We start from the raw sequence: 26,405 nt of genomic DNA on the forward strand, positions 1-26,405 counted from the left end.
CTCCTGGCTCCAGCTCTTTTCTAATGACGTAATATGTGGGCTGAACTTGAGTCTACTGAGAACGAGAGGGAATCACTCTTCGGACTGTGTGGACAGTCTGTCAGCTGCGGCTGGTTTCTGCACATTTCCATGCAGCAGACAGCACAGGCACAGAACCTTCTCTGCTGCATTAGAGAAGTCCACAGATAGCCCCAAGTTACATAGGTGGCCCAGCAAACTCAGTCCATTAGTGCTGTGAAAAGAAGTTCCTTACTCCTTGGATTCACCGGTCAGAGCAAAAAACGCAGTTACCTCTGAAGTAAAGCCGAACAAACTTCTACACTGATCTCAGAGAGCAAGGGCAAGGACGCACGTTCACGGACTCGCTTTTTTCAACAGACAACAAAGGTATTTTAATATTTCTCTTAGATTTATTCAAAATTCTATGTCAAATGCATCATTGTCCTTTGTACTAGAAAGTAAGAGATTTCTCAGGGAACTTTAGAAGATGCTGCCAATTTGTATCTGAAGGTTTTGTTTTGCATCTTTCTGTAAAAATAGTCATGAAGTGCTTCATATGTGACTACAGATTGAGACATACATGCTGGGTTCTAAACACAAATGCTCTAGTGACATTACAAAATTTTACAAGTAACTCAGTAAATGCCTAAGGCTTACACAGCGAAGGATGTAGGATAAAGGAAACAACTGTGAGCGCGGTGAGTTTCTCTTCTGAACACTGGTGTGTGTGTAAAGACGTGCACCAACTACTGCGATTTTCAAAGTATGGCTACAAAACAAAGCTAAGAGCTGGTCAGCTGAATGCTTGCAACAGAATCTCAGTTACAACTGAACAAAACTCTTCTGAGTCTTTGTTAATCTATGTTATTTCTTGTTATGATTAATCATTTTAAACAATTTCCTACAACAGAAATTTCATTTCAGCAACAGATTAAAGCTGGAAATTCCTTGGAAAAGTAATATTGATACAAACAATAATTAAAACCTCCTTCAAGGTCAGGATTGAGACCTGTCAGGGTCACCAGGATTAAGCATATGAACTCAGAAAATGTCAGTACTGAAGAAAAACTGGCAAGGCCAAAAGCCTGTTTTAAAAAAATAAAAATAAAATAACCTTCCTAACTGTCCCTAAGAGGCAGGAGCATGCCCTCAACATTCTATTGGGGGGCTTGGTTAGTCATGAGAATTATGAAATTGCTACTCACCAACAGCAAGCTTTAACACCAAAGACAGCAAGCGGTTATGGTGGGAGGATTCCCTGACTTTTAATCTTTAGTGGTAGGAATTTTCAACAAACAAATAATAGTAATGTTCAGATTTTGTTTTTTCAACTTTGCTTAAACATTAAAACTCTCAACTCTGAGCTCTGTTAAATACGTATTTTACAGGAGAGTCTGTAAAATCTCGAAATCATACTCCATCTGAAACACCATCATCTCCGTGGCTCCTGCCACGATGAAAGCAAGTCTCACTCACCTATGCAGGCATTTCACAGAGCGAATGCACGTGTGTGTCTGTGTGCGTGCGAACGAATCACAAATGATCACGTCTGTCTATTTTGGGGACATTTCCAGGGCTATTCTTAGGAAGGTCTTCCACCTGGCCAGTCAGTGCTCCTCAGCTAACTTCAATGCCTTTGGCTTCTCTCAGTGCAGGGTACAGCCAAAGGGAAGGGAAGGGAAGGGAAGGCAGCTTTTATCCTCCTTATAGCTGGCAATACAGTACAGAGAAATACTACTAAGAATATGAATATAAGTGCACAAGCTTTTTTACCCCTTTTCTAAAACCCACCAGGCAAAGGCGCAGTTCAAACTTGAGTGACTGTAACTAATTTTCCACATTCCCCTGAGACCTAGGAGAAACCCAACATAAATAGGAAGGGTTACGAGGTGACATATCTATGGCGCTTTCACTGAACATACGTGGGAAACATTAAATAAGAAAGTATTTTTAGACAATGTGAGAGTGAACAAATTTTAAAAATCAATTCTTCGCTTATATCTAGTCTACTACTTAAAGATGTCTCTTAACTCCAATTAAAGAGACAATGCGCTCATCACTGATGGAACAAGGAAGCAAAGAACAAACAGCGACCGGAAGGAGCTTTGAACACCATCTTAAATCTTATGATTGATTTTACGAACCATAGTGACTCAAGGCAGAGTAGACCAACACCCCAAATATTCCTCAAGCTTTTAATTTAAAAGTTCCCTTGTTTTGGTAGCTTATTTCATTCTAGAAAGTATTTAAATAATTTTATGAGTCAAGTCTTCAGTACTGACATTTCCTGAGTTCATACTATTAATCCTGGTGACCCTGATACTTCCTTTCTGTCCTATTATTAAAATAAGACAAGGAGAGTTAGGAGAAATGATATATATTTGCCCAGAGGCTAATGGCTTTTTACCTTATTTTACTGTTCTGTTTCTTTGTTTTGATAAAACTACAGTTAAATTCCAAGAATTTCCTGTAAATATAACTCCAAATATACCATCAGTTTTAGTACAGGTAACTCTTGGAGAGTAAGAGATGCTCTGTGAGAAACAGTGATTCCTCAGGTTTGTATTTCCTGGTGTCAGAAGGCACAACACAGAACAGGAGCCAACTTTCTCACTTGTGTGCCTTTGCCATCAGCCAGCCACAGAAAGCTCCGAGTAAATGGTATCATTTCACTGAGCAACTCCCCAGCTCTTCCCAGTCTTTGCTGTGTTTATTATTTCTCTTCTGGAAACAGCATCTGAGGACCTTGCTTTCCAGTGAGGTGGCGGCCATCTATCTGCACAGCCGCCGAAAGCCCACATTTCACTAAGAAAAGTGTGTTTGTGCGTGCATGTACGTATGGGGTTGCAAGTCAGATTACATAAGCAGCAACTGATGGAGCACACATGGGCAGAGAGGAACGACAGCAACATGGGGTGTAGACCAGGCCAGACTGCAGACAACGGCATGCACATGCTTTTGCACAACACACGAACAGGCCAGAGAAAGCTGCAGGCAGCACATGCCAAGATGCCTTCTGTTACTACAGACACTGTAAAACACAGGTCCCAGGTCTAGTATCTGAATCCCATATGAGTGGTTTTGGTCCTCGGGGACTTCTCTTTTGAAAGTGATACCATTTCTTTTCTTCATTCTGCTACAGAGAGTGCAACTCTGACAGAATGTAGTTTAGAAAGAGGAGCCATATGATGAAACGGTTAACTTAAAAACATATACCCAGATAGAAGACAACCTGGGTTCAAATTCTGGCTCTATCTTTTAACAGCTGTGTGGCTACTGATATGCCTTTAGGGCACCACTTCCTGTACAAATGAGTATCAGAATCATCTGCCTCACCAGGCTGTGATGTTCATATATAAGGAACTGAAGACAGCCATGCCTCCTGAGAGCACTCACTAGGTATTCAGTAGTGTTAGTGCTGTGCTGTCTGGACTACACATAAACAACCGGGGTCGACCTCTTAGATCAAGAAACAAGGGCTGGGGTAGTAGCAAAGATGGCAAGAAAAGGTCCTGAGGTGCCCTCTGCTCCTCGGGTGCCCTCTGCTAGCCTTACAAACAGCAGATGGCATGAAGCTGCTGTGGGGTAGCTTGGCCATGAACCTGAGCACAAACACACTTTGCCCACTTCTTCCCCAGTCTACTGCACTACTCACTTGGGAGTGAACTAAAGAGGAAGGAAGAAATCTAGGTTCTTGGAAAGAGTTCCAGTGTCAGACTGGAAATAACAGGTAATCCTCATCTGCCACAGCCAACAGGGCACAGTCCAAGTACACATCCTGGCGTAGCTGTGGCTGCGACAGATTCTGACCAGGGGCCAGGGAACCAAAGTTTTAGACCTGTTTCTAATATCAGTGTTGCTTTGGCCCTTAGTACACACATAGGTACAAAAAGACCTTTTATATCCAATTTGATAATGCTTGTTGACAATTAGGATTTTTTAAAACTAAAATACAACCCACCAGACTTTCTTAACAGAACACACCCACCGAGTCACCTATAAGCTTAAAGCAGAACCATAACTGCAGTTCAGGAAACACAATTACACGACGACAGGGAGCATCTCGTCATTCTTAAAACTGTCTCTGGTCTCCAAAGCGATGATATAAAAATGCTCACTTTCTATTGGTCTAAAATGTCTGACTTGGTAGGTTGAAAAAATGTCGCAGTATTTATTGCAGAAGATCAACTTAACTGATCTTATAGCATTCTAATCTAAAACCCTGAGTAGTAAGATCACGTACTGTTCTCAGTCCCGAGGCAGTGAGCTTTCTAAGGGCTCTTAAAGGGTCCCCAGGCCTGGCAGTGTGCCTTCCATAGCACGGGCACGCATCAAAATCTCCTCTGAGTAAGATGGCAGGTGGCAGCTGCAAGCTCATCAAGAGAAGGGTCTCATCTTTACACAAATGTCAAAATACAAACCTACAAACCTAATAGTGAACTCGAGACTTCAAGTGAAATCTAATTTACTAATACAAACCTCTCAGTATTCCCTTAGTAGTCTCAATGAAAAATGTCCTCTGTAGGCTTGTGTATTTACACAAACGCCCCTACCCCCACCCCCACCTCCACCTCCGGGGCTGATGGCACTGTGGGTGGCCTTGATGGGAAGAGTCACTGTGCTGGGCTTGAGATTTCACAGCCCGATCCCACCCACGTCCAGTTCCATGTCTTTGCTGGTCTGACTTCTCAACTCCTGTCTCTGTCACCAGCTTCTCCACTAGGATAGATTCTCATCCCTCTGGAAATGTAAGCCAAGACGTACTCTTTCTCTAGTAGGTGGCTCTGGCTGTGTGTTACCACAGGAGCAGAACAGTAACTACTCTAAAAATGATTAGCCTTATATTCACTGGGTTGCATAGTATTCTTGTTCAAGTATATGGTGTATTTTGATCATATTCATGCCCCATTTTTCTCCTCTAGTCCTTTCCTAAAATAATCTATTTTCATAATTCCCTGTTTTCATGTCATGTATCATGCATGTCTACAAAAAACCTAGGTTCTATAAATAAGAGAAAATACAAGATATTTGCCTTTTTGGGTCTGGTCTAATTCCTTAGTAAGATGACTTCAATTCTATTTTTTTGCAGTAAGACTTAACTCTGTTAATCCCAGCACTCGGGAGGCAGAAGCAGGCAGATTTCTGAGTTCGAGGCCAGCCTGGTCTACAGAGTGAGTTCCAGGACAGCCAGGGCTACATAGAAAAACCCTGTCTCGAAAAATAAAAAACAGACAACAAAAAAAGACTTAACTTTGTTGTTTATGGTTGAGGCACTGTATACATATATAATATATAAATACATATACTTTAATTATTATATATACATGTATGTAATATATAATTTTTTTTCATTCTTCTCTTGATGGACACCTACGCCATAACGTGGCTGTAGTAGATAATGTTGCAATAAACAAATGTGAGCAAGTGTCTCTGAAGTGTGTTGACTTAGAGCCTTTAGACAGATAGAAGGAAACATCTCACCCATATGACGGTTGTAGTTCTTGTTTGAGGACCCCTATATGGACTCCCATAGTGGCTGTTCTAGCTTATAGCCCACTTACTGCCTGTGTAGAAAAGATGTCTCCATGCTCATCCTTGCCAGCATTTGTTATATATTTTAATAATAGCTATTCTAACAGGGACAAGATAGGATCTCAATGTAATTTTAGTTTGTATGTAAACTCATATTAATTATTTTTGTTTCTTCTTCACTCACTGCTTCCTAAAAGACGCTGTGGTAGAATTTCATTTCAAAATGAAGGCTTTTGTTTGGACCCTAAGTGTACTACTCTTCCTACTGGGCAGTGGTCATTGCAAAGGAGGACAACTCAAAATAAAAAAAATAACCCAAAGGAGATATCCCCGTGCTACTGATGGGAAAGAGGAAGCAAAGAAATGTTCATATACATTCTTGGTACCTGAACAAAAAATAACAGGGCCAATCTGTGTCAACACCAAAGGTCAGGATGCAGGCACTATTAAGGACATGATCACCAGGATGGACCTGGAGAACCTCAAGGATGTGCTGTCTAGGCAGAAGCGGGAGATAGATGTCCTGCAGCTGGTGGTAGATGTGGACGGGAACATTGTAAACGAGGTGAAGCTGCTGAGAAAGGAAAGCCGGAACATGAACTCCAGAGTCACGCAGCTCTACATGCAGCTACTACATGAGATCATCCGTAAAAGAGACAATTCACTCGAACTTTCCCAGCTGGAAAACAAAATCCTCAATGTCACCACAGAAATGCTGAAGATGGCAACAAGGTACAGGGAGCTAGAGGTGAAGTATGCGTCCTTGACGGATCTTGTCAATAACCAGTCTGTGACGATCACTGTATTGGAAGAGCAGTGCCTGAGGATGTTTTCCCGACAAGACCCCCACGCGTCTCCCCCTCTTGTCCAGGTGGTACCGCGACACAGTCCTAACAGCCACCAGTACACCCCTGGTCTGCTGGGAGGCAATGAGATACAGAGGGACCCAGGTTACCCCAGAGACGTAATGCCACCACCTGATCTGCCAACAGCTCCCACGAAAAGCCCTTTCAAGATTCCAGCAGTGACTTTCATCAATGAAGGTGAGTTACTGCTTCCTGGCCAATGGAAGAACGAAGCTGGTATGCTGATGCTGTATGATTCACGCAACAATACTCTTATCTTAGTAAGTCCTACTTCTTATGTGCTGATGCCATTATACATGTCCAATCAAAATTTTCACTTTTTAAAGTGATGTTTGGATTTGATATAAAACATCTCTTTTCTCCGTGCTATAAGTTTCTAGGTGTTTATAATTTTTCCCCTCTGTGGGAAAAAAAAGCACTCTGCCACCCAAATTCTTACAATGGAGGCTGCTGTCAAAGAGAATGACCACTGACATATAGCTGAAGGAACTCACTCTACACCCCACTTTGCGGCCAGCTCCACCGCAGCCCCACCCTTCAGATTCCCACTGCTTCCTCTGGCCTTCTTGCTGTCTTCAAAAGGAGTATTTAACCTTGTGCTCTCCTTGTCCTCAGGCCTGCAGTCGTCTGTCCTTATCTCCACTCAGGGTGTGCTTCCTACACTGCTCTAAGTCTCATCAGGTCCTGGGTTCTTGTTCTTTCAAACTTCAAAACACCTATATAAAACCTACCTTTGCTACCTCAAGAGAAAAGGGGAGTCTTGTCTTCCAAGGCTAAATGATACTGAGCACCCTGCCTTCCTCTCACTGCTCTGCTCTGGCCCTGACTCTGGGGTGAGCACCCAGTGCACAACAGAGTCCCGTGTTTCACTTAGAACTGTCACATGTGCATCCGCTGTCCCACAAGCCACTCTCCTGAACCTGTTACATTACTGCTTCCCTACAATGGGGGAGGAGGGACTCAGATGCCCACAAGGAAGATGAAAACTCATTTACATAAGGAAAGGCAGGACATAAAAGCTGCACTAGGAAGCCACCGCACGCATGAGGCTGTCTGCAGCAATGGCATCCACTGACACATGTGTCCTTGCGCCTGGCTTCCACAGTCACATGAACAAGCTGTCTTCCAGACTGTATTTTAGAGCTCCCCCACATCTCAGGATGGCAAGGGTTACCTGCCTGCTGGTGTAGGAGCCGCCTGACTGTGGCAAGGGTTCCTCTACTGAAACAAGTGATCAAGGCTCACCTCAAGGCTTTCAAGACTAATGCTAAGACTTCCAAGAATCAAACAGACAATACTGAACTTCTCTTTTTCCACATCCTAGGCTCTTTCTTTCCCTCTTTTCTCTGCTTTCTGTCTTCTGTACCACACTACACTGGAGTTACTGAGATCCATTTGTTTGCCTTCCTGTGGGACCAGGTTTGGCATACTGTGCTCATCGTATGTGAAGAATAAGTAAGCAAGTCCTAAAACAATCATCTTCTCACCAACACTTTCCTACAGAAGCAATTATAATGACAAGAATAACGCAGGCTTGGGTGGTGCATTCCTCTAACTACAGCATGGGCTGAGAGGCGGTGCAGAGTTCCTAACTCCGAGGTCATTTGGGCTACCAAGAGAAATTGTCTCCAAACAAATACATATTTACTTGACAAAATCTAGAAAATACCAACTATCTTTTAAAAAATGCTCAACAGCCTAAGAAGCAGAAATAAACAGTTAACATTTTATTCATTTCTTTTATCTTCTTATAAACATGGCTATCAATATTTGTTTAACCTTTAAAAACCACTTTGTTTTCTGAAGATTATATTCTTAAGACACATTTCTCTGAGTAAAACTGACAGACTTATCTATTTGATCCTCACCTGTCCCATAAGCACAGTCACCTGAATTCTACTCAAGTCCCCTGTAAACATTCAGAGGCAAAACAAACTGGTCATTTAGATCCAGAAGCTGGAGGGGAGGGAGCGGGCGTGGGAGTAACAGTGCTGGGTCCTGGCTCAGAGCTTAGTACAGAAGTGCTGCAGCAGTGCCTGACACATCCTACCCAGATGTCTAAGTGCTTGCTGACTGCTCCCCACAGCCATTCCCTTGCAACACACTCTGCACTGGTACCAGCCTCCTTTGTAAAGCATGCACACACCGTGCTGCTGCTCATCAATTTTGTGCAAGAAAAACCCAAGTGTAGCTGTCCTTTGCTACTTCGTGGTTTCTTCTTTCTTCCACCCTTTCAACCCCCTAACACTAGATAACAGAGAAAAGGGGATAAAGAGGAAAGGAAAGAGATCCCGGAATAAAACCAGGAATTGGAAAGGGGGTGATGTTACCATTAGACCATTTCCTGCTGGTTAGAGATGTCAATTTACTTAGGGCAAGTTTGATCTTAGCTCTCAGGATATCTAATTTCTTCTTGTTGTTGTTTCTTCTTTGTGCACAAGTACTTAACAAACTGCAACCAACAACAACCAATCAGGAACCCCATCTCTTGGGGTCCTAGCATTTATATAACCTCCCCCTAAATTCTAAATGTCACAATCGCAGAAACTATCTACAGCTGGCCAAACCATGATTCTGCTAGAGCAGACCCATAATCCCCACAACTGGGATTAAAATGATAACATTCTCATAATATTTCTGTGTTTTTTAAAAAAACAAAATTCTGGAATTCTCACTACAAGAAAGTCTCATTTTCATTTCACGTGCTTCCTTCAAAAAAATTGTTTCAACAAAACAAATCCACTTTTTCCTTCTAAAACTCTAGTAGGACTTCTGTCCATTCAAATGATAAGGATGAGACCGAACGAATGAGTACATGATGTAAACAGAAGGCCCTCCGTAAGCCCTAGTTGACCTCACAGGCCTGAAGTAGTTGTTTATAATCACAAACACCTCTACTGTCTGTAACACATACATTTATTAAATTATCTCACCTTTACAAGTAACCACAACCCATCTAAGTGAGAGGCATTCTAACACATAAGCTCCTTCCTGCATTTCAACTGCAGGTGCTGAAACATTACATGACTTGATAACACAGAGCCTCTTAGCGTGGTCAACCTAAAGACCTTCATGAAAACAAGTGTTAAGAGCAGCAAGAATATCATAAAATTAGGTCAATCAGCAACTCAAGCCCTTTAATTTTCAAAGACACGTACAAAACTGTCCACTGGACTTAGAAAGGAAAAAAATCTTTCCCATTCATTTCAAACTTACATTTTATTAAGTTTTTAAGACATGATATGATTTATCAGGATAGCAGTTCCTATAATATTTATAGATAAAGATAACTCCTATGTATTTTATTAAGCTACAGTAGGTATAGTTATAGAAGTGTAGAAACAGCTGCTGTTGAGTTTTTAAGTTTAAGTCAGTGGCATCATCAATTTTAGCAGAAATGAAGAAACATATTTATTTATAACAAACAAAGGAAATACTTTACAGAATGAAAACATCAGCTCTAGTTTTTTCACACACTGAGCATCAGTACAAGAAAATGCATACAATTAAATACATCCATACAATTATGCATGCAGGGATACGGCATACCCAAGGCCAAAGTTTATCTCACTTTTACAAGAAACGGTGCACAGAGTAGTCCTAGGAAATCAATTTTTTTTCCATTTTTTATTAGGTATTTAGCTCATTTACATTTCCAATGCTATACCAAAAGTCCCCCATACCCACCCACCCCCAATCCCCTACCCACCCACTCCCCCTTTTTGGCCCTGGCGTTCCCCTGTACTGGGGCATATAAAGTTTATGTGTCCAATGGGCCTCTCTTTCCAGTGATGGCCGACTAGGCCATCTTTTGATACATATGCAGCTAGAGTCAAGAGCTCCGGGGTACTGGTTAGTTCATAATGTTGTTCCACCTATAGGGTTGCAGATCCCTTTAGCTCCTTGGGTACTTTCTCCAGCTCCTCCATTGGGAGCCCTGTGATCCATCCATTAGCTGACTGTGAGCATCCACTTCTGTGTTTGCTAGGCCCCGGCATAGTCTCACAAGAGACAGCTACATCTGGGTCCTTTTGATAAAATCTTGCTAGTGTATGCAATGGTGTCCACGTTTGGATGCTGATTATGGGGTGGATCCCTGGATATGGCAGTCTCTACATGGTCCATCCTTTCATCTCAGATCCAAACTTTGTCTCTGTAACTCCTTCCATGGGTGTTTTGTTCCCAATTCTAAGGAGGGGCATAGTGTCCACACTTCAGTCTTCATTCTTCTTGAGTTTCATGAGTTTAGCAAATTGTATCTTATATCTTGGGTATCCTAGGTTAGGGGCTAATATCCACTTATCAGTGAGTACATATTGTGTGAGTTCCTTTGTGAATGTGTTACCTCACTCAGGATGATGCCCTCTAGGTCCATCCATTTGGCTAGGAATTTCATAAATTCATTCTTTTTAATAGCTGAGTAGTACTCCATTGTGTAGATGTACCACATTTTCTGTATCCATTCCTCTGTTGAGGGGCATCTGGGTTCTTTCCAGCTTCTGGCTATTATAAATAAGGCTGCTATGAACATAGTGGAGCATGTGTCCTTCTTACCAGTTGGGGCATCTTCTGGATATATGCCCAGGAGAGGTATTGCTGGATCCTCCGGTAGTACTATGTCCAATTTTCTGAGGAACCGCCAGACTGATTTTCAGAGTGGTTGTACAAGCCTGCATTCCCACCAACAATGGAGGAGTGTTCCGCTTTCTCCACATCCACGCCAGCATCTGCTGTCACCTGAATTTTTGATCTTAGCCATTCTGACTGGTGTGAGGTGGAATCTCAGGGTTGTTTTGATTTGCATTTCCCTGATGATTAAGGATGTTGAACATTTTTTCAGGTGCTTCTCTGCCATTCGGTATTCCTCAGGTGAGAATTCTTTGTTCAGTTCTGAGCCTCATTTTTTAATGGGGTTATTCGATTTTCTGAAGTCAACCTTCTTGAGTTCTTTATATATGTTGGATATTAGTCCCCTATCTGATTTAGGATAGGTAAAGATCCTTTCCCAATCTGTTGGTGGTCTTTTTGTCTTATTGACGGTGTCTTTTGCCTTGCAGAAACTTTGGAGTTTCATTAGGTCCCACTTGTCAATTCTCGATCTTACAGCACAAGCCATTGCTGTTCTGTTCAGGAATTTTTCCCCTGTGCCCATATCTTCAAGGCTTTTCCCCACTTTCTCCTCTATAAGTTTCAGTGTCTCTGGTTTTATGTGAAGTTCCTTGATCCACTTAGATTTGACCTTAGTACAAGGAGATAAGTATGGATCGATTCGCATTCTTCTACATGATAACAACCAGTTGTGCCAGCACCAATTGTTGAAAATGCTGTCTTTCTTCCACTGAATGGTTTTAGCTCCCTTGTCGAAGATCAAGTGACCATAGGTGTGTGGGTTCATTTCTGGGTCTTCAATTCTATTCCATTGGTCTACTTGTCTGTCTCTATACCAGTACCATGCAGTTTTTATCACAATTGCTCTGTAGTAAAGCTTTAGGTCAGGCATGGTGATTCCACCAGAGGTTCTTTTATCCTTGAGAAGACTTTTTGCAGTCCTAGGTTTTTTGTTATTCCAGATGAATTGGAAATCAATTTTTAATGTAAAAAATTCAGCCACAGAGATAACTTTCCAATATTATTTTAAGTAAGCATTCCCTTCCATTTTACTCTATAAGCCAAGTGACATAATCAGTTGTATCATAACAAGCAGCCCTCCCTCATGACAGAAACTTGAACAGACCGATGCCTGTAACCTGCTTCCCAGTGCTAACACGCTGATTCCTAACAAACAATTCCTAAAACAATTAATAAGCCTACTGTTTTATCTCTTTACATAGTAGCTTAAAACAATTTTTGCAACTCTAGGGGAAGTGTCTCACACTGGAGACTTTCAAGGAAAGAACAACATAAATGGGTACTGTGCTTACATGTCGTGTGACATAGGTGGCTACTGTACTTACACACGCTCTGACAGATGCTGCTGCTGTGCATACACACACTCTGACGTAGGTGGTTACTGCGCTCATCCATGCTCTAGCACCAAGTGACTCACTGTAGTGTGGTACACATAGGTAGCCATGCTAGAGTCTCTATATGCATGACAGAAGACACACAATCCATTCTACCTAAAAATTAGTAAGCTGGAGTCAAAAGCCGGCACAAAAACTATGACTCCACTTAGGTGAGATACAGGGAGAGTCAAATTCACCCATGGAATCTAGTTTTCTGCTTTGAGAAGAATTAAAATGTGTATCATGGGAGATGAATGAATCCTATTTCAAGATTACTGCATCCAAGAAGAGGGTCTGCATTCAAGATAAATATGATTATAGAGGAGATACTGCCTGTGTACATTCTTTGAAGCACCAAATTTCTGAACCAGAGGTAAATTTGGATTTTCAAAAATAAAGCTGATAAGTTTCTAATAGTAGTTTTAAAATTTTTTTGTTAAATATGATCCAGAGAAAGAAGTTAGTTTCTGTTTAAAAAAAAACAAAACAAAACAAAACAAAACTATCATCTAATTCTAGAGCAAAAAATTTAAAAGGAATGAAAGTAACAATAAGAAAATGTTTCTGCCAAGATCAATGAGCTGATGGTATAATTATAAAACCCAGTAACTGAGCTCTGATAGTTACTGTCTTTTCTAAAGAGGAGAGAAGGCACTGTCAAGTTTATCTGTCTTCCACAAAATAATTTGAACTAAAATTTCCTGAGGTTTTGTAAGCCTCAAAGATCCTGAAATGTAAATACAAGGTCCACTGTCCAAAAGTGGATAAATTAGTGAAGCTGAAGATAAACTTAAATTTGCCTGTATTAGAAGTTTTATCAAATGAAAACTGAACTCAGATAAGCTAGTATTCTTCAATTTATCTAAACACCTAAACACACGTTAAATAGCGGAAAATAAAAACAGTTCTCTGGTATTTAACAAAACCAGGCTAAAACAGAATCTTTACATGGCCTCCAATCTAAACTTTGAGAGCAGGCAGTAAGATCTCAACAAGCAAAGCTTAGTTCCAAATCTCAGACATGGGAGCTACTCGACAGGAGCAGCCCTTGGGTGCAATGCTCACAGAGCCCCTCGTGTGCCATTAGTAGCATCAGGTCTTAAAATAAGAATTTACAATAAAGTAAAATATGCTCCTTAGACACCCTAACTTCCCTAAAAGTAGCGACTCGGGAGCACAATGTAGCTAACTTTAGAGATTCCACCATGACTGTTTTTAAGTAAAACCATCGAGCACATGAGTGAGGCAGTCTCTGGCCCACCTGAGAGGCTATAAACATCATCCTGTCGTTTATATTTCAGACATAGGAAATGTACAACAGCTGTGGAAGACTAAACATACTTCAGCATGTAGCCCACATGTGGCTTAGATGAGGTCCCGAGACTCCCAACGGCCTAACTTGGATTCAGTATGCTGAGCTCAGACAGGAAGACAGCAAGGCCCTGCTCAATCTCAGCTCTCAATTCACACTCTTACCACGAGTTCTGCTTCAAACCTCATTAGAGTGCTTCGCCACGCTGTGTGGGAACCTTTTCTTACCACTTCTCTCATCTCCCACCTAACTTCAGGGTTCTTCATCTGTCTCGGGACCTGAGTCTACCCTGCACTAGATTCAGAAAAGATCATTCTTTTAAATTAAAAAAAAAAAATTGTTCATTTGTATTTAGCCAAAGGTTGACCCTGGGTGTCCTCCTTTTTGAGATAGGAGGGTCTTTCACTAAATTTGAAGTTCCTTGATTTGGGTAAATTGGCTGGGATTTCCTGTCTCTGACCCCTAACCCAGTGCTGACACTACAGACACTGTGTATGCTCGAGTGTCTGGCTCGTGCGAATGCTGGGATCCAGACTCAGTCCTCACACTGTACAGAAGGAAAGTTACAGTCTGAGCCTTCGCTCCACCCTCCAGAAAAGGCTCTTAAATGACAATAGAAACCCAAAGACATTCTGAAAATGACCACCATCAGAAAAGTTAGTATCTGAGGGTCCCCCAATGAGCTCCAACTGTGCACGGCCAACAAAGAAAAGGTCCTGCCTGTGCATTCTGCTTACTTGACATGTATCACATGACACGCAGGGAAGCCGGAGGGTGGGAGCGGGGGCCACTTCATTTTCCTCTCCACTGCTCCTCCACAGGCAACATCACAGCGTTCACCCTACCCGAAATGGAATGATTCTTCTCTGCCTGACAACACATGGTCTACAATGTGAAATTATTCTTATGTGATTAAGGGAAAGAGAAGGGGTGACATCAATATCTGAGGTGTTTCCCTATAGTATTTTGTGGTGCATGGAACACAGCAGAATGTAAAGTATGTTACTGGCTAAAATCAGCTGTTATTTTTAATCTATGAATTTTCACAACATGATCATTCAGTAATGTTTTATTTCTGTGACAGAAATGACTATATCATAACCTTCAACTAGCCGGACTAAACAGCTCAATGAGCATATATGTATTAAGTAAAGATATTTAGTACAGTACTTTTGCACATGAAGGTTAGGGACAAGAGAGGCAAGAGGGACTGACAGTCCCTGGTGACACTGGCTCTGTTAAGCACAGTGTTCACACACAGTCCCAGCGCTTGGATGCTGAGGCACGAGCATCTGGAGACCAAAGTCTGTCTCAAAACAAGGAGAAAGGAAAGAGGAAAAGAATCTCTGAATACTTTGAGAACTCTGGAATCCACTCATGACTTGAAAAGAAAACGCTGAACCAGTTACAGCAAAGAGGGCTGTACTTCCAGCATTTGGGAGACTGAAACAGGGTGACTGTGTTTACAGACAAGCTTGTACTACACCACCAGTCCCAGGTTAACCTGGGCTACAACATGAGATCCCATCTCAAAATGAAAACAACTTTAGCAAACTAGGGAATGCAAAAAACAAGAATTATATATATATATAATTTTTTTTTTAGCAACTATTCTGGAGGCCTTCATAATAGACACAAAACCAAGGAAATCCCAGAAGAGAAAAAAATGAGCCAATGAAACTGAGAGTAAAAAACCCACAATACCTAATATTACCTTTTAAAAAATTGTTTGTTTGTTATTTATTTATTTATTTATTTAATGTATGTGGGTACACTGTAGCTATCTTCAGACTCACCAGAAGAGGGCATCAGATCCCATTACAGATGGTTGTGAGACACCATGTGGTTGCTGGGAATTGAACTCAAGACCTCTGGAAGAGCATTCATTGCTGAGCTATCTCTCCAGCTCTCCTAATGTTATTTTTAAAAGATGCCATTTTCCAGGTTATATTTTTACTAATAATCTATAGTACAGATGGACACTGATAATTTTAAAATTTTGAAAAAGCTATATATGAAATATAAGACTATGGGGTCGAGACTCTGACCCACTCAGTTTGTACATATTGCTTTCCATTTCCTTGGACTTAAAACTAAAGGACTGATTCATTGACTTAACAACCTTGGCTGATGCCCAGTTGAAACATGGAGAGAGACGTGAAGTCAGCAGAGCACGGCGACTCCATCCTCAAGAGGCAATCCAGAAGGAAGAGCTCACATTCCCCAAGTTGCCTCCAATGACAGACACAATGAATGGTGTTTACATAATGAAATTAATTTATCTTAGTAAGAACCAATGGGGACAATACTATGTATTGTTATCTCAAAACTTCAGCAATCTTATTAAAATTATAGAGCAGAAAAAAATCTTAAGAATTCTGACTAAACTAGTTTCAGATACTTAAAAATTACACATCAGAATTTTAAAATATTCAGTAAAAATTTTTGATGAATGCCTTTAAAACTCCCTTGTTCAAATATATCTATATTTAGCATAATTCTTTTTTTCTGAGCCATAATTTTTGTATGCTGTTTAAAATAAAAATTTTGAAGCACTGGTATAGTTATGAAATTTAAGGACGTTCAGTAGAACTAGACAGTTATTTTCTGTAGATCCCACAATGTACCAATCAGACACTACAAATGATTTAACTTCATGGTTTTTTTTTTTTTGTTTTTTTTTTGTTTTTTGTTTGTTTTGTTTCATTTTTTTTTTTTTTTTAGATTTATTTATTATATGTAAGTACACTATAGCTGTCTTCAGACACTCCAGAAGAGGGAGTCAGATCTCATTATGGATGGTTGTGAGCCACCATGTGGTTGCTGGGATTTGAACTCTGGACCTTTGGAAGAGCAGTCAGGTGCTCTTACCCACTGAGCCATCTCACCAGCCCGTTTTGTTTCATTTTTAAGAAGTTGAAAAATCTTAGCTGGCTAAAAATATAATGCCCAGGGGTAAGATCTTGCTACCAAACTTGACAGCCCGAGATCAATCCCAGCACCTACCTGATGGATGGATGGATGGATGGATGGAAGGAAGGAAGGAAGGAAGGAAGGAAGGAAGGAAGGAAGGAGAGAACCTGCTCCTGCAGGCTGTCTTCTGACTTTTTTGCACAGAATAATAAATTAAAAAATATGGCCTGGTGAATACTATGAAATAAAAGAGCAAACAGTGCGCAGGAGTTCAGAACATTTACCTGGGAGCAGAAGTGAGCATGAAGGAGGGCTTACCACCACCTCACATAACCTTAACTACTACTACCTGTCGCATGACCTTAACTAGCTATTATCTGTGCAACAGAAAAGCTGTCAAGGGTCACTGGGCAGCTCTGATAAGAAGATTACTCTTAGCCATAAGAGAGCCATGATATCATGCATGAGATCAGCCAGTATCTTAGGGAGACATTTAGACCAACATTCCTACATTTTTCTAGTATTAAGACAGGGTCTCCACTGAAGCCAGGCTGGCCTGGAACTCACTACGTACCCCAAGCTGACCTTGTACTTGTAGTAATCATCTGTCCTTAGCTTCTGAGTTCTGGGATTAAAAGTGTGTGGTGGAACACCTGGCCTGACACGCATTCTTTACGAATATGAGGGAAAGTTCAAATTATTTAAATTTGGGGGGTTCTACTTTCTTTTCTTTTTTAAGGGTTTATTTGTTATGTATACAATGTTCTGTATGCATGTATGCCTGCACACCAGAAGAGGACACCAAATCCCATTACAGATGGCTGTGAGCCACATGTGGTTGCTGGGAATTTGAACTCAGAACCTTTGGAAGGGCAGTCGGTGCTCTTAAACTCTGAGCCATCTCTCCAGCCCTCTACTTTCTTTATTTCTAGAGCTTCTTAGCAATTAATGAGTGAGTGAATGAATACGACCGAGTTACCAAAAGGGAACACAATGCTTAATACTGTCAGAACTTACCAGGCTGCTGCTCCACTTCCAATGAACATACCAACTTTGTATGTTCCCTCGAAATAAAAGTTCAGACACTATAAGTCTGGCACCAGGAAAACACGTATGTAAATGCCAGCAGGTCAATCCCACAGCATTTTGCAAAAATGTATGAAGAAAGTAAAGCTTGTAAGAATGAAGGCATTCAGCACAGTGTGTGCTATAGCACAGATCAGAAGAAGAAACCTTAACAAGACAACTGAAGCACCAGGGGCTAACCTGCTGCTAGAATAAATAAAGACCATAGCTTCAGGCAACATTTGTTAAAAAGAATCAATATAATGCATTGCGTTTTAGGAGTGCGTATCTACAGTATACAGAGCAGAGGAGAGTGGGAGATAAAACAAGCTAATGCTTTGAGGAGTTGGCCTGATGTCACCCTTTCCTTTAGCTTTGTATGTATTTTAATTAGTTTCTTCAACTTGTATAGAGCATTATGCACACAGCAGATAAAATGTGGTTATCTGTAAAGAAACAAATGAAGGTAAGAATATTGATTTAAGAATTATTTAGTACTTATCTTTTACATTTCTCAAAAATCAATATTTAAATTACAGGACCATTCAAAGACTGTCAGCAAGCAAAGGAAGCTGGACACTCAGCCAGTGGAATTTACATGATTAAACCTGAAAACAGCAACGGTCTGATGCAGTTATGGTGTGAGAACAGTTTGGATCCTGGGGGTTGGACTGTTATTCAGAAAAGAACAGATGGCTCTGTCAATTTCTTCAGAAACTGGGAAAATTATAAGGTAAATGAGCAAGTTCAGACCTGGAGAAGGTAGACCTGAGCAGGCCTTCCAATAGTGACCCTCCCAGGCATGCTAAAAACATAACTATCCATTTGATATTCATCATCTAGCAAAAGGTTTATTATTCTCTTTTCTAGTTGAACAGCCAGAATTAAAATGTGAAAAGAAAACTAAAATTATCCTTTAAATGTATCTTTTGAGTCTGGATAACTTATACATACATGCATGCATATTTTACAAAGATAACTCAATTCCATTTTCAAGTTTTTAAATCTATATGTTGACTTGTATGAGTCTGTTTTGCCTGCATTTCTAGAGGACGACTTCCATGTTCAAACTGTGAAGCAACCACGTGCTTACTCAGGCTCAGGTGAAAATTTCTGGCAGTTAAGAATAAAACAGTAATATGTCCAGAAATTTCTAAACCTCAACTGCCACAAATTGGGAGTGGGGCAACTTCCTTGAAATCTCTTTGAAGTCAAACTTTCAGTGATAAGATGAACTTTACTAAATATATTCTGCTGCAAATGTCCAATGTCAAATGCTTATTAAAATAATTTAGTCCACTTCTTTCAGACAGTAACTTACAACTTTCACAGGGTGAACTGTAAAGATTACTATCATGCTAATTTTACTTATAATAAAATTAAAGACATACACGCTATCATTTTGTTTGAACAATGGTCATGGTTTTAGATGCACTCTGTCTGCCTACTATGGGCACAGTATCATATGCTCTCAGAACACACATCTGTGGATGAGGATGACCAGGAACCTTTCTGAAGGATTGAGGTAGTTCGATACTTTTAGAAACTATCAATGAATTTTATTGTCTTTGGCTTTACTCTTCTTTATAGCATTTGAAGCTACAAAAACTAATAGTGACATTAAAATAAAGCAAAGGAAAAGAAAGTGTCAATGTGGAACCAAAGCGCACTAACAAAAATAAGGCTGTCTACCATGGCACATCACCTTGAGTGGACAATATCCTCACTCTGCTCAGTATTTAAATTTCATTTGTAGTTGTGGCAACATTTACCATCTAAACTTACCAATATGTTCATGTGTCTGTGTTATTAACAGAAAGGGTTTGGAAACATTGATGGAGAGTACTGGCTTGGACTGGACAATATCTACAAGCTTAGTAATCAAGACAATTATAAGCTGATGATTGAACTAGAAGACTGGAGCGAGAAGAAGGTCTATGCAGAATACAGCAGCTTTCGTCTGGAGCCCGAAAGTGACTACTACAGACTGCGCCTGGGGACGTACCAGGGGAATGCTGGGGACTCTATGATGTGGCATAATGGTAAACAGTTCACCACGCTGGACAGAGATAAAGATACGTACACAGGTAAAGCAAACAAGCATGGCTGTCATTCAATACGTGCTACACATTAAACAGAACCAGGCCCTCAATCTCACAAAGGGTATTTTGGACACAGTCAAAGGGAATATATATAATCTGGTTTTTAGGATTTCTAAGGCAACCTCAATGTTCTTTGGGAAAAACAAGTTCTGGGGAGAGCCAAAACAAAACCAACCTATACCCACTTGAAAATGAAACTCTGGGCTGGTGAGATGGCTCAGCGGGTAAGAGCAGTGACTGCTCTTCCGAAGGTCCTGAGTTCAAATCCCAGCAACCACATGGTGGCTCACAACCACCTGTAATGAGAGCTGATGCCTTCTGGTGGTGTGTCAGAAGACAGCTACAGTGTACTTATACATAATAATAAATAAATAAATAAATAAATAAATAAATAAATAAATAAATAAATAAAAAGAAAATGAAACTCTGACTAACATTGGTATATAGCTGGACACCAACCATGTCAGAAACTGTAGATGCTGGAGACTCAGTGGGGAACTAAATTTTTGTCCTTTGGGGGTTCCTTTCAAGAGGAGACAAAATGTTTTATTAGGTGGAGATAAATATTCTTAGAAAAATGAAACCAAGTAACAGTTTTTAGTTCCTTTTTCTGCTGCTATGATAAAACTATGAGAAAAGCAACTTAAGGGGTAAGGAGAGGCTAAAGGGGTTTGCTTCAGCTCACAGCTCCAGGCTATAGTTCCTCAGAGCAAGGAAGTCATGGCAGCAAGAGCTTGAGGGATTTGGTGACATCACACCCACAATCAGGAGCACAGAGCGACAAAGGTATAATGCTGGTGGCTCAGCTTGCTTTCTGCATTCTTATTCAGTTGAGAAACTTCCGCCTAAGGAGTGATACCACCTACTGCAGGCAGATCTTCCTACCTCAATTAACTTAATCAAGAAAATCCCCCAAGAACATGCCTGTAGGCCAACCTAACCTACACAGCTCCCAGTGAGACTCCCTTCCCAGATTATGTCAAGTTGGCAATAACACTAACAATCCATCAGGGAACAGAATATGGCTGGGGGCATCAGGCTCTTGGGTGGGTGCTGTTGTCCAGAAAAGGTTCTTATGAGATGACATCATCTCAACAAAGGCTTATGGGAGGTAAACCATTTAGCTATATGGTCTAAGAGTATGTCTTAGATGGAAACAGCAGAGACTGAAATGCAGCACAATGGTGGTAAAATCACTTGAGGTGGAGGAGAAAGAAATAGTTTCATGAAATTTAATCTACTATACTTCTGTCTTTTTAAAAACATGTTTCTGTACTGATAAAAGACATACCTACCATGAATACTGACTTAACTTTGTATTCAGCTATTGCCTTACCAAGCAGCATATTGGACACTATTTTAACTTACTTCCTACCGGCAAAAGAGGAAGGAGAGAGCCAGGACTGAAAGCCCGCCTTTCTGTTTACACTCATTTAATTAGCTGAGCTACTTCCAGACTTCAATTTTCCTTCAAGCTCTGCCATCTCCCTTAGTCAATCCTGCCCATTTCACCTTTGTCTCCCTCAATATATTTCTTAAACACAAATACTGCATGTATTTACTCTACTTTGAAGAAAATGAAATTATTTAAATGTTAAGTCAGCACAGAGTGAAATGAATACGGTAATTCTAGTAAAGTGAGTAATGAGAAGTGACTCCTCCTGGAGTCAGTCACTCAAACGGCTCCAAAAGAAGCACATACGTGTGGCAGTCTGCAAGTGTCATGGCACAGAAGGACTCTTACTTCACTGTCTCTATTTCTCCTGCAGGAAACTGCGCCCACTTCCATAAAGGAGGCTGGTGGTACAACGCCTGTGCACACTCTAACCTCAACGGAGTATGGTACAGAGGTGGTCATTACAGAAGCAAGCACCAAGATGGCATTTTCTGGGCTGAATACAGAGGCGGGTCCTACTCCTTGAGGGCAGTACAGATGATGATCAAGCCTATTGACTGACACCTCCAAGTAAATGACACAGAACTTCACTTCCAGTTCCCCAAATCTAAACATTACACGTTACTCTGCACAACTTATTTTTACAGGTACAGTTTTTAAAATACATTTTACTACTATAAAAATGTATCTGTGAAAACAGTTCCATTCTCCTTCAAGGAAGATTATGCAAATCCTTGTTATTTTAAAAATTATATTGACTGAATATTGGTAAATGTAAATATTGGCCACAATGTAAAACAAATCTTAGCTTTATTTTGAATCAAATCCAAATACATGTTCAAGATACTTCATGATTTATTTAAAAAATATAAGTCTGCTCTAACTTTCACTGAAAAAAATTATTTCAAGAGTTCAGCCAATTAGTGCATTTTATTTATGAAAATACAGACAGGAAACTAGAGGAAAAAAACTCTAGTTTTGCCACTAGGAAATGTTTTTCCAGTAAGTACAACTTTAAAATAAAATTTTAAATTGAATTTATGCTTGTAATGATTTTCCTCTAATAATTTAGGACACAAAGTACAAAATGTATCACTTTAAAAATGCACAACTAACACCCTCATTACATAAACAAGTTAATTTCTTGACAGTCATGATATGCTAATATCAAAATCTCCTGATACACGTTATGTAATGACAAAAGCAACAGGGTACTGATATCACAAAACAAAATCGCCAGTATACCAACTTTTTAATATATTTGAATTATGATTCTAAATGTATTCATTATCCCCCTATCCCAGTCATTGAACTTTACCTCAAAAACACCCACCTAACTACGAGCTAGCAGTGTAGCTCAGTGGTACTGTGCATGCCTGGCATGTGTGAAGGCCTGGGTTTGATTTATAGCAATGGCAAAGGAAAAAAAAAATCTGTCTGTGACTTGTGAAAAAGATTGGATAGCTTTATACTTACATCTAAAAGAATTTCAACAATCAGTTAAAGACATTTTCCTAACAGTGAGGATACAACAGCCTTAAAGCAAACTCCATAGGCCCTGGCAGGTTCAAACTGCTAACTCATTTTACAGTGTGTGTGACTGACCTTTGTCCTACTTTGTCTAACTCATCTTCCCAATCATCTCCATTATCAGGGCCTCCTAGAACCACTTCCTCCCAGTAATTATTCACTTGTTACAGCTAATCATCCATCAAGCTAAAATCATAAAGATGTGAGACAGATGGTAAGGTAAAGTGAAAATGCAGCAGAACTAAAGGAGCACCCTGTCCACACGGGGGCAGTTTAACACGGACAGCCACACAGACACCCTGTCCACACGGGGGCAGTTTAACACGGACAGCCACACAGACACCCTGTCCACATGGGGACAGTTTAACATGGACAGCCATAGGCAATCCAAGTTCCCATGCATCACAGAGGCAGTGAAAACCCCTGGTAAAACCCATGACTGAGTGGCAGTGGCATTTGTCTTTGCCACCAACCAGCATGTCACACCTGACATCAGAGGCAAATCTTACAGAACCATCCCAGAACTAAAACCAGAACAAGGTAAAAGTAAACACACAAGATAGAAAACAAATGAGCTTTCAAATTGCCCTACCTTGTGGATGGATTCTACTCTACTGCACAGCTGGTGCAGGTTCGCTCTTGAGCTCGCAGAAACGTGGCTGAAGTACCATCTGTACTATTAACGACTGCACCCCCTCCACCGCCCTGGATGAACACTATCCAAGTTTGCATGAGCTTACAGTGACCCATGAGCTTTCCTTGTCAGTGATTATGACAGCGAGTTCTAGGACAGCCAGGGCTACCCAGAGAAACCTTGTCTCTCAGAAAAAAAACCAAACCAAAGCTAAAGAAGAACTGACAACAATAATTATATCAGGCACATATGGTTGAATGCCTAGTTGTTATTAAAACACGTTACTAAAGGGTCAACAACTGCAATTCTGTTTGTGGCTAGCAGTCACTTCTAAGTATCTGTTTCTGTTTGTTTGTTTTTTTGTTTTTGTTTTTGTTTTTTTGTTTTTAGACATTTATTGTAGAAAGGCAGAGAGGTAGAGTAGGGGAAGTAGAGACTGGCTTAATAACCTCTTTTAAAAAACCATAAGCACAAGAATATTAATTAACTCCATCCCCAACTGACATCTGTCACAAGTCTTTGAAAGTAGCCACCCTCACAACAGAAAGGACATCAGTGGGACTTTGAACGTACTTGACAGGAGTGAGGGTCAAAGGGATGGGGGGGGGGGTGGAGGGGTGGAGACTGCAGTTCTGCCTAAGGAGAAACCTACAGCCAGGTGCCACTGGCTAAGAGTTCAATCTCAGAATCCACAAGAAAATGATGGAATGTGCTCTACTGCTGGCTTAGAACATGATATATAATCAAAGGCCAGCAAGATGACTCAGCGGCTAAGGACAGCAGGTGCCAAGCCTGATGCCCTGAGTTTATTCTCCACACAGCACAAGGAGAGAACTTATCCAGCAAGTTGTCCACTGACTTCTGTATACACTCTCAATATCAATGAGTAAATATAAACATTTAAATAAGTAAAATTAATCCAGAGCATATATTACTTACTAAACCAAAGAAATGAAAGTGCAGTAAAATTCTTAAAATATAGATACCTACATGTTTCTCACCATTAGAGATCTTGATATCACTGTCGGTGACTTTTGTATATAACATTTTATCAAAGGAAAAGGGCAAGTATTTCTTTAGTTCCTTACAGAAAGAACTATAGGACGGGACTGGCAGTGTGGGCTGCTTGGTGGTAGACTGTCTAGCATGTTTGAAGACCTGGGTTCCATCTCCAACACAAGGAGGGGAGAAAATCAGTTATGTTGTGTAACCTGTAATCTCAGCTTGGGGACAGGGGACAGGAAATAGGACACAGATAGCATGAACAGATGGGAAGATCCTGAACTCAAGGCCTGCTAGCACACAAACACACCCAGAAGCCCAAAACAACAAAAGTAACTGCAAGAAGCAGGACCTTGTTGAAATATCTGAACAGAAATTACTGAGAATTATAGCCTTAAGAACTGCATATAGGATAGCAGACTTTTCTAACACCAACACTACACTGAAAAACTATATTCTGGGATCAACAACTGAAAAACACAAAACAAAACCAGATAGTCTGAGGGTTCTTTTAAATTTAGGTATGCCTTAAAATTTTTGTTAACTTTGATGATGGATTAAAAACCCACTGTGAGAAACAATACCGATCTCCTCTAACATAAGAAACAGCCACTCAGGAGGTGTAGTTACTGCCAGATTCCTTGTTCCTAAGGCCATGTTCAGTAGCATGTACCCTGGAATAGGGCTGCTGCATTCCCAGCTATGTGTCCAGCAGCAGCCCTAAATACAGTGCTGAGCAAGTACAGCTGCCAGCTGAGGCATGCGCCCTCCCCCTCTACTTCTCCTACTTCTCCCCCCCAACCCACGGGCACCTAAAGAACTGCAAACATGCCACATGAACACAGTTCTGTATGACAATAGAACAAATGAACAGGCCAGAAAGGGATCCTTTGAATTGGCAAGTATCTATTAAATATTTCCTTTTATTTACATGCTAAAACCTCCCATCCAAACCAAACAACCAGCCCAACAACAACAAAACAAGCCAAAGACAATGAAGGCCTTGCAGCGTGGGTTGGACAGAACAAGGTATTACAGAGAAGGGAGTGGATGGACAGCAACCCTGCAGGGCAAAGACCACAAAAGGGCAATCCTTCCAACAGAGTCCTCAGTGAAAATGTGATAGTTCCGCTGTAATTGAAAGGGAGACTTGGAAAGAGCTGTCTCTTTAAGGCTGAGAGAACTGTATCTCCATACATCAAAACAACTGACTTGCTGTCTACCACACAGCTGGAGAGCTACCAAAGCTTCTGTGCTCTGCTTCCCTAAGCGTGTGACAACTCACTCACTTTCAGTGCTAGAAATATGCCTTCCTCAGAACATATTCTAATTTGGTTACACTACTGCATTTTTCTGTGGCATGAATTAAGTAGAAACGAGGTTTAGAAAATACACATGAAAAAGTATTTACCATGTTTCACAAAATTAAATTATTTTTGAGCAATGTTCTAGTTCTCTCTCCACAGCGAAGTGGAATTTCCATGCCAAATCCCTCAACAAACCCCTTAAGATTGCTCTCCAGTGACAAGGACAAATGAATGCTGCTAATGGTTTTCAGATTTAAAGCAACAACTTTCATATAAAACCAATTTTTCCTTGACACTTGCCAAACTATTCCTCTCTACACAAACTGCACCCTTGTTTTGAGATTTCTTGACTATATTGTCCAACTGACCACTTTTCCACTTTTTTTGCCTTGAATGCAAACCAACAGAAGAGGCCATTTTTAAGGGAGGAGGAGTAGGGTGCCAGGAAAGTAATTTCTACTTCCTGAAATGTAGTACACGTTGATTTACTTTTGGCAATATGGAAGAATCTCATTACTATATAAATCCCTAACACTCCTTTAGAAAAATCTTTACAATGAATGATCAGTTTTGATTACTAACTTTTAATGTTTTTTAGTCTTAAAAATGCATTATTAGCACGTGTGTGCCTGGTGTGTCATGTGTTCCTGTAGAAGTGAGGGCACGGTTCTCTTTCCACCTTGATATGGGTTCAGGACTGTGTGGCAGGACTAAGCTTGCTGACCACCGACAGCCTCAACA

At 40.6% G+C, this 26,405-nt stretch overlaps 2 protein-coding genes across 24 annotated transcripts in view; one reads left to right on the forward strand and one right to left on the reverse strand.

Moving 5' to 3' along the window:
• Ralgps2 (Ral GEF with PH domain and SH3 binding motif 2) overlaps positions 1 to 26,405 on the reverse strand; it is a 135,685-nt gene that overhangs the window by 34,685 nt on the left and 74,595 nt on the right. The window lies entirely within an intron of this gene.
• On the forward strand, positions 173 to 22,228 carry Angptl1 (angiopoietin-like 1). The gene is made up of 5 exons (NM_028333.2): positions 173 to 387; positions 5,730 to 6,575; positions 18,233 to 18,426; positions 19,510 to 19,780; positions 21,565 to 22,228. The coding sequence occupies exons 2-5, from the start codon at positions 5,756 to 5,758 to the stop codon at positions 21,750 to 21,752; spliced, it is 1,473 nt and encodes a 490-aa protein (NP_082609.2). The 5' UTR covers positions 173 to 387; positions 5,730 to 5,755; the 3' UTR covers positions 21,753 to 22,228.

This window comes from Mus musculus, chromosome 1, assembly GCF_000001635.26.
Source record: "Mus musculus strain C57BL/6J chromosome 1, GRCm38.p6 C57BL/6J".
NCBI lineage: Eukaryota > Metazoa > Chordata > Mammalia > Rodentia > Muridae > Mus > Mus musculus.

What these genes read in the sequence shown, in the direction of transcription:
- Angptl1 (NM_028333.2), top strand. Translation starts at nt 5,756, where the DNA reads ATGAAGGCTTTTGTTTGGACCCTAAGTGTACTACTCTTCCTACTGGGC. An exon ending in AGTGACTTTCATCAATGAAG is followed by an intron (nt 6,576 to 18,232) that starts GTGAGTTACTGC and finishes TTTAAATTACAG; the next exon opens with GACCATTCAAAGACTGTCAG. An exon ending in GAAACTGGGAAAATTATAAG is followed by an intron (nt 18,427 to 19,509) that starts GTAAATGAGCAA and finishes TGTTATTAACAG; the next exon opens with AAAGGGTTTGGAAACATTGA.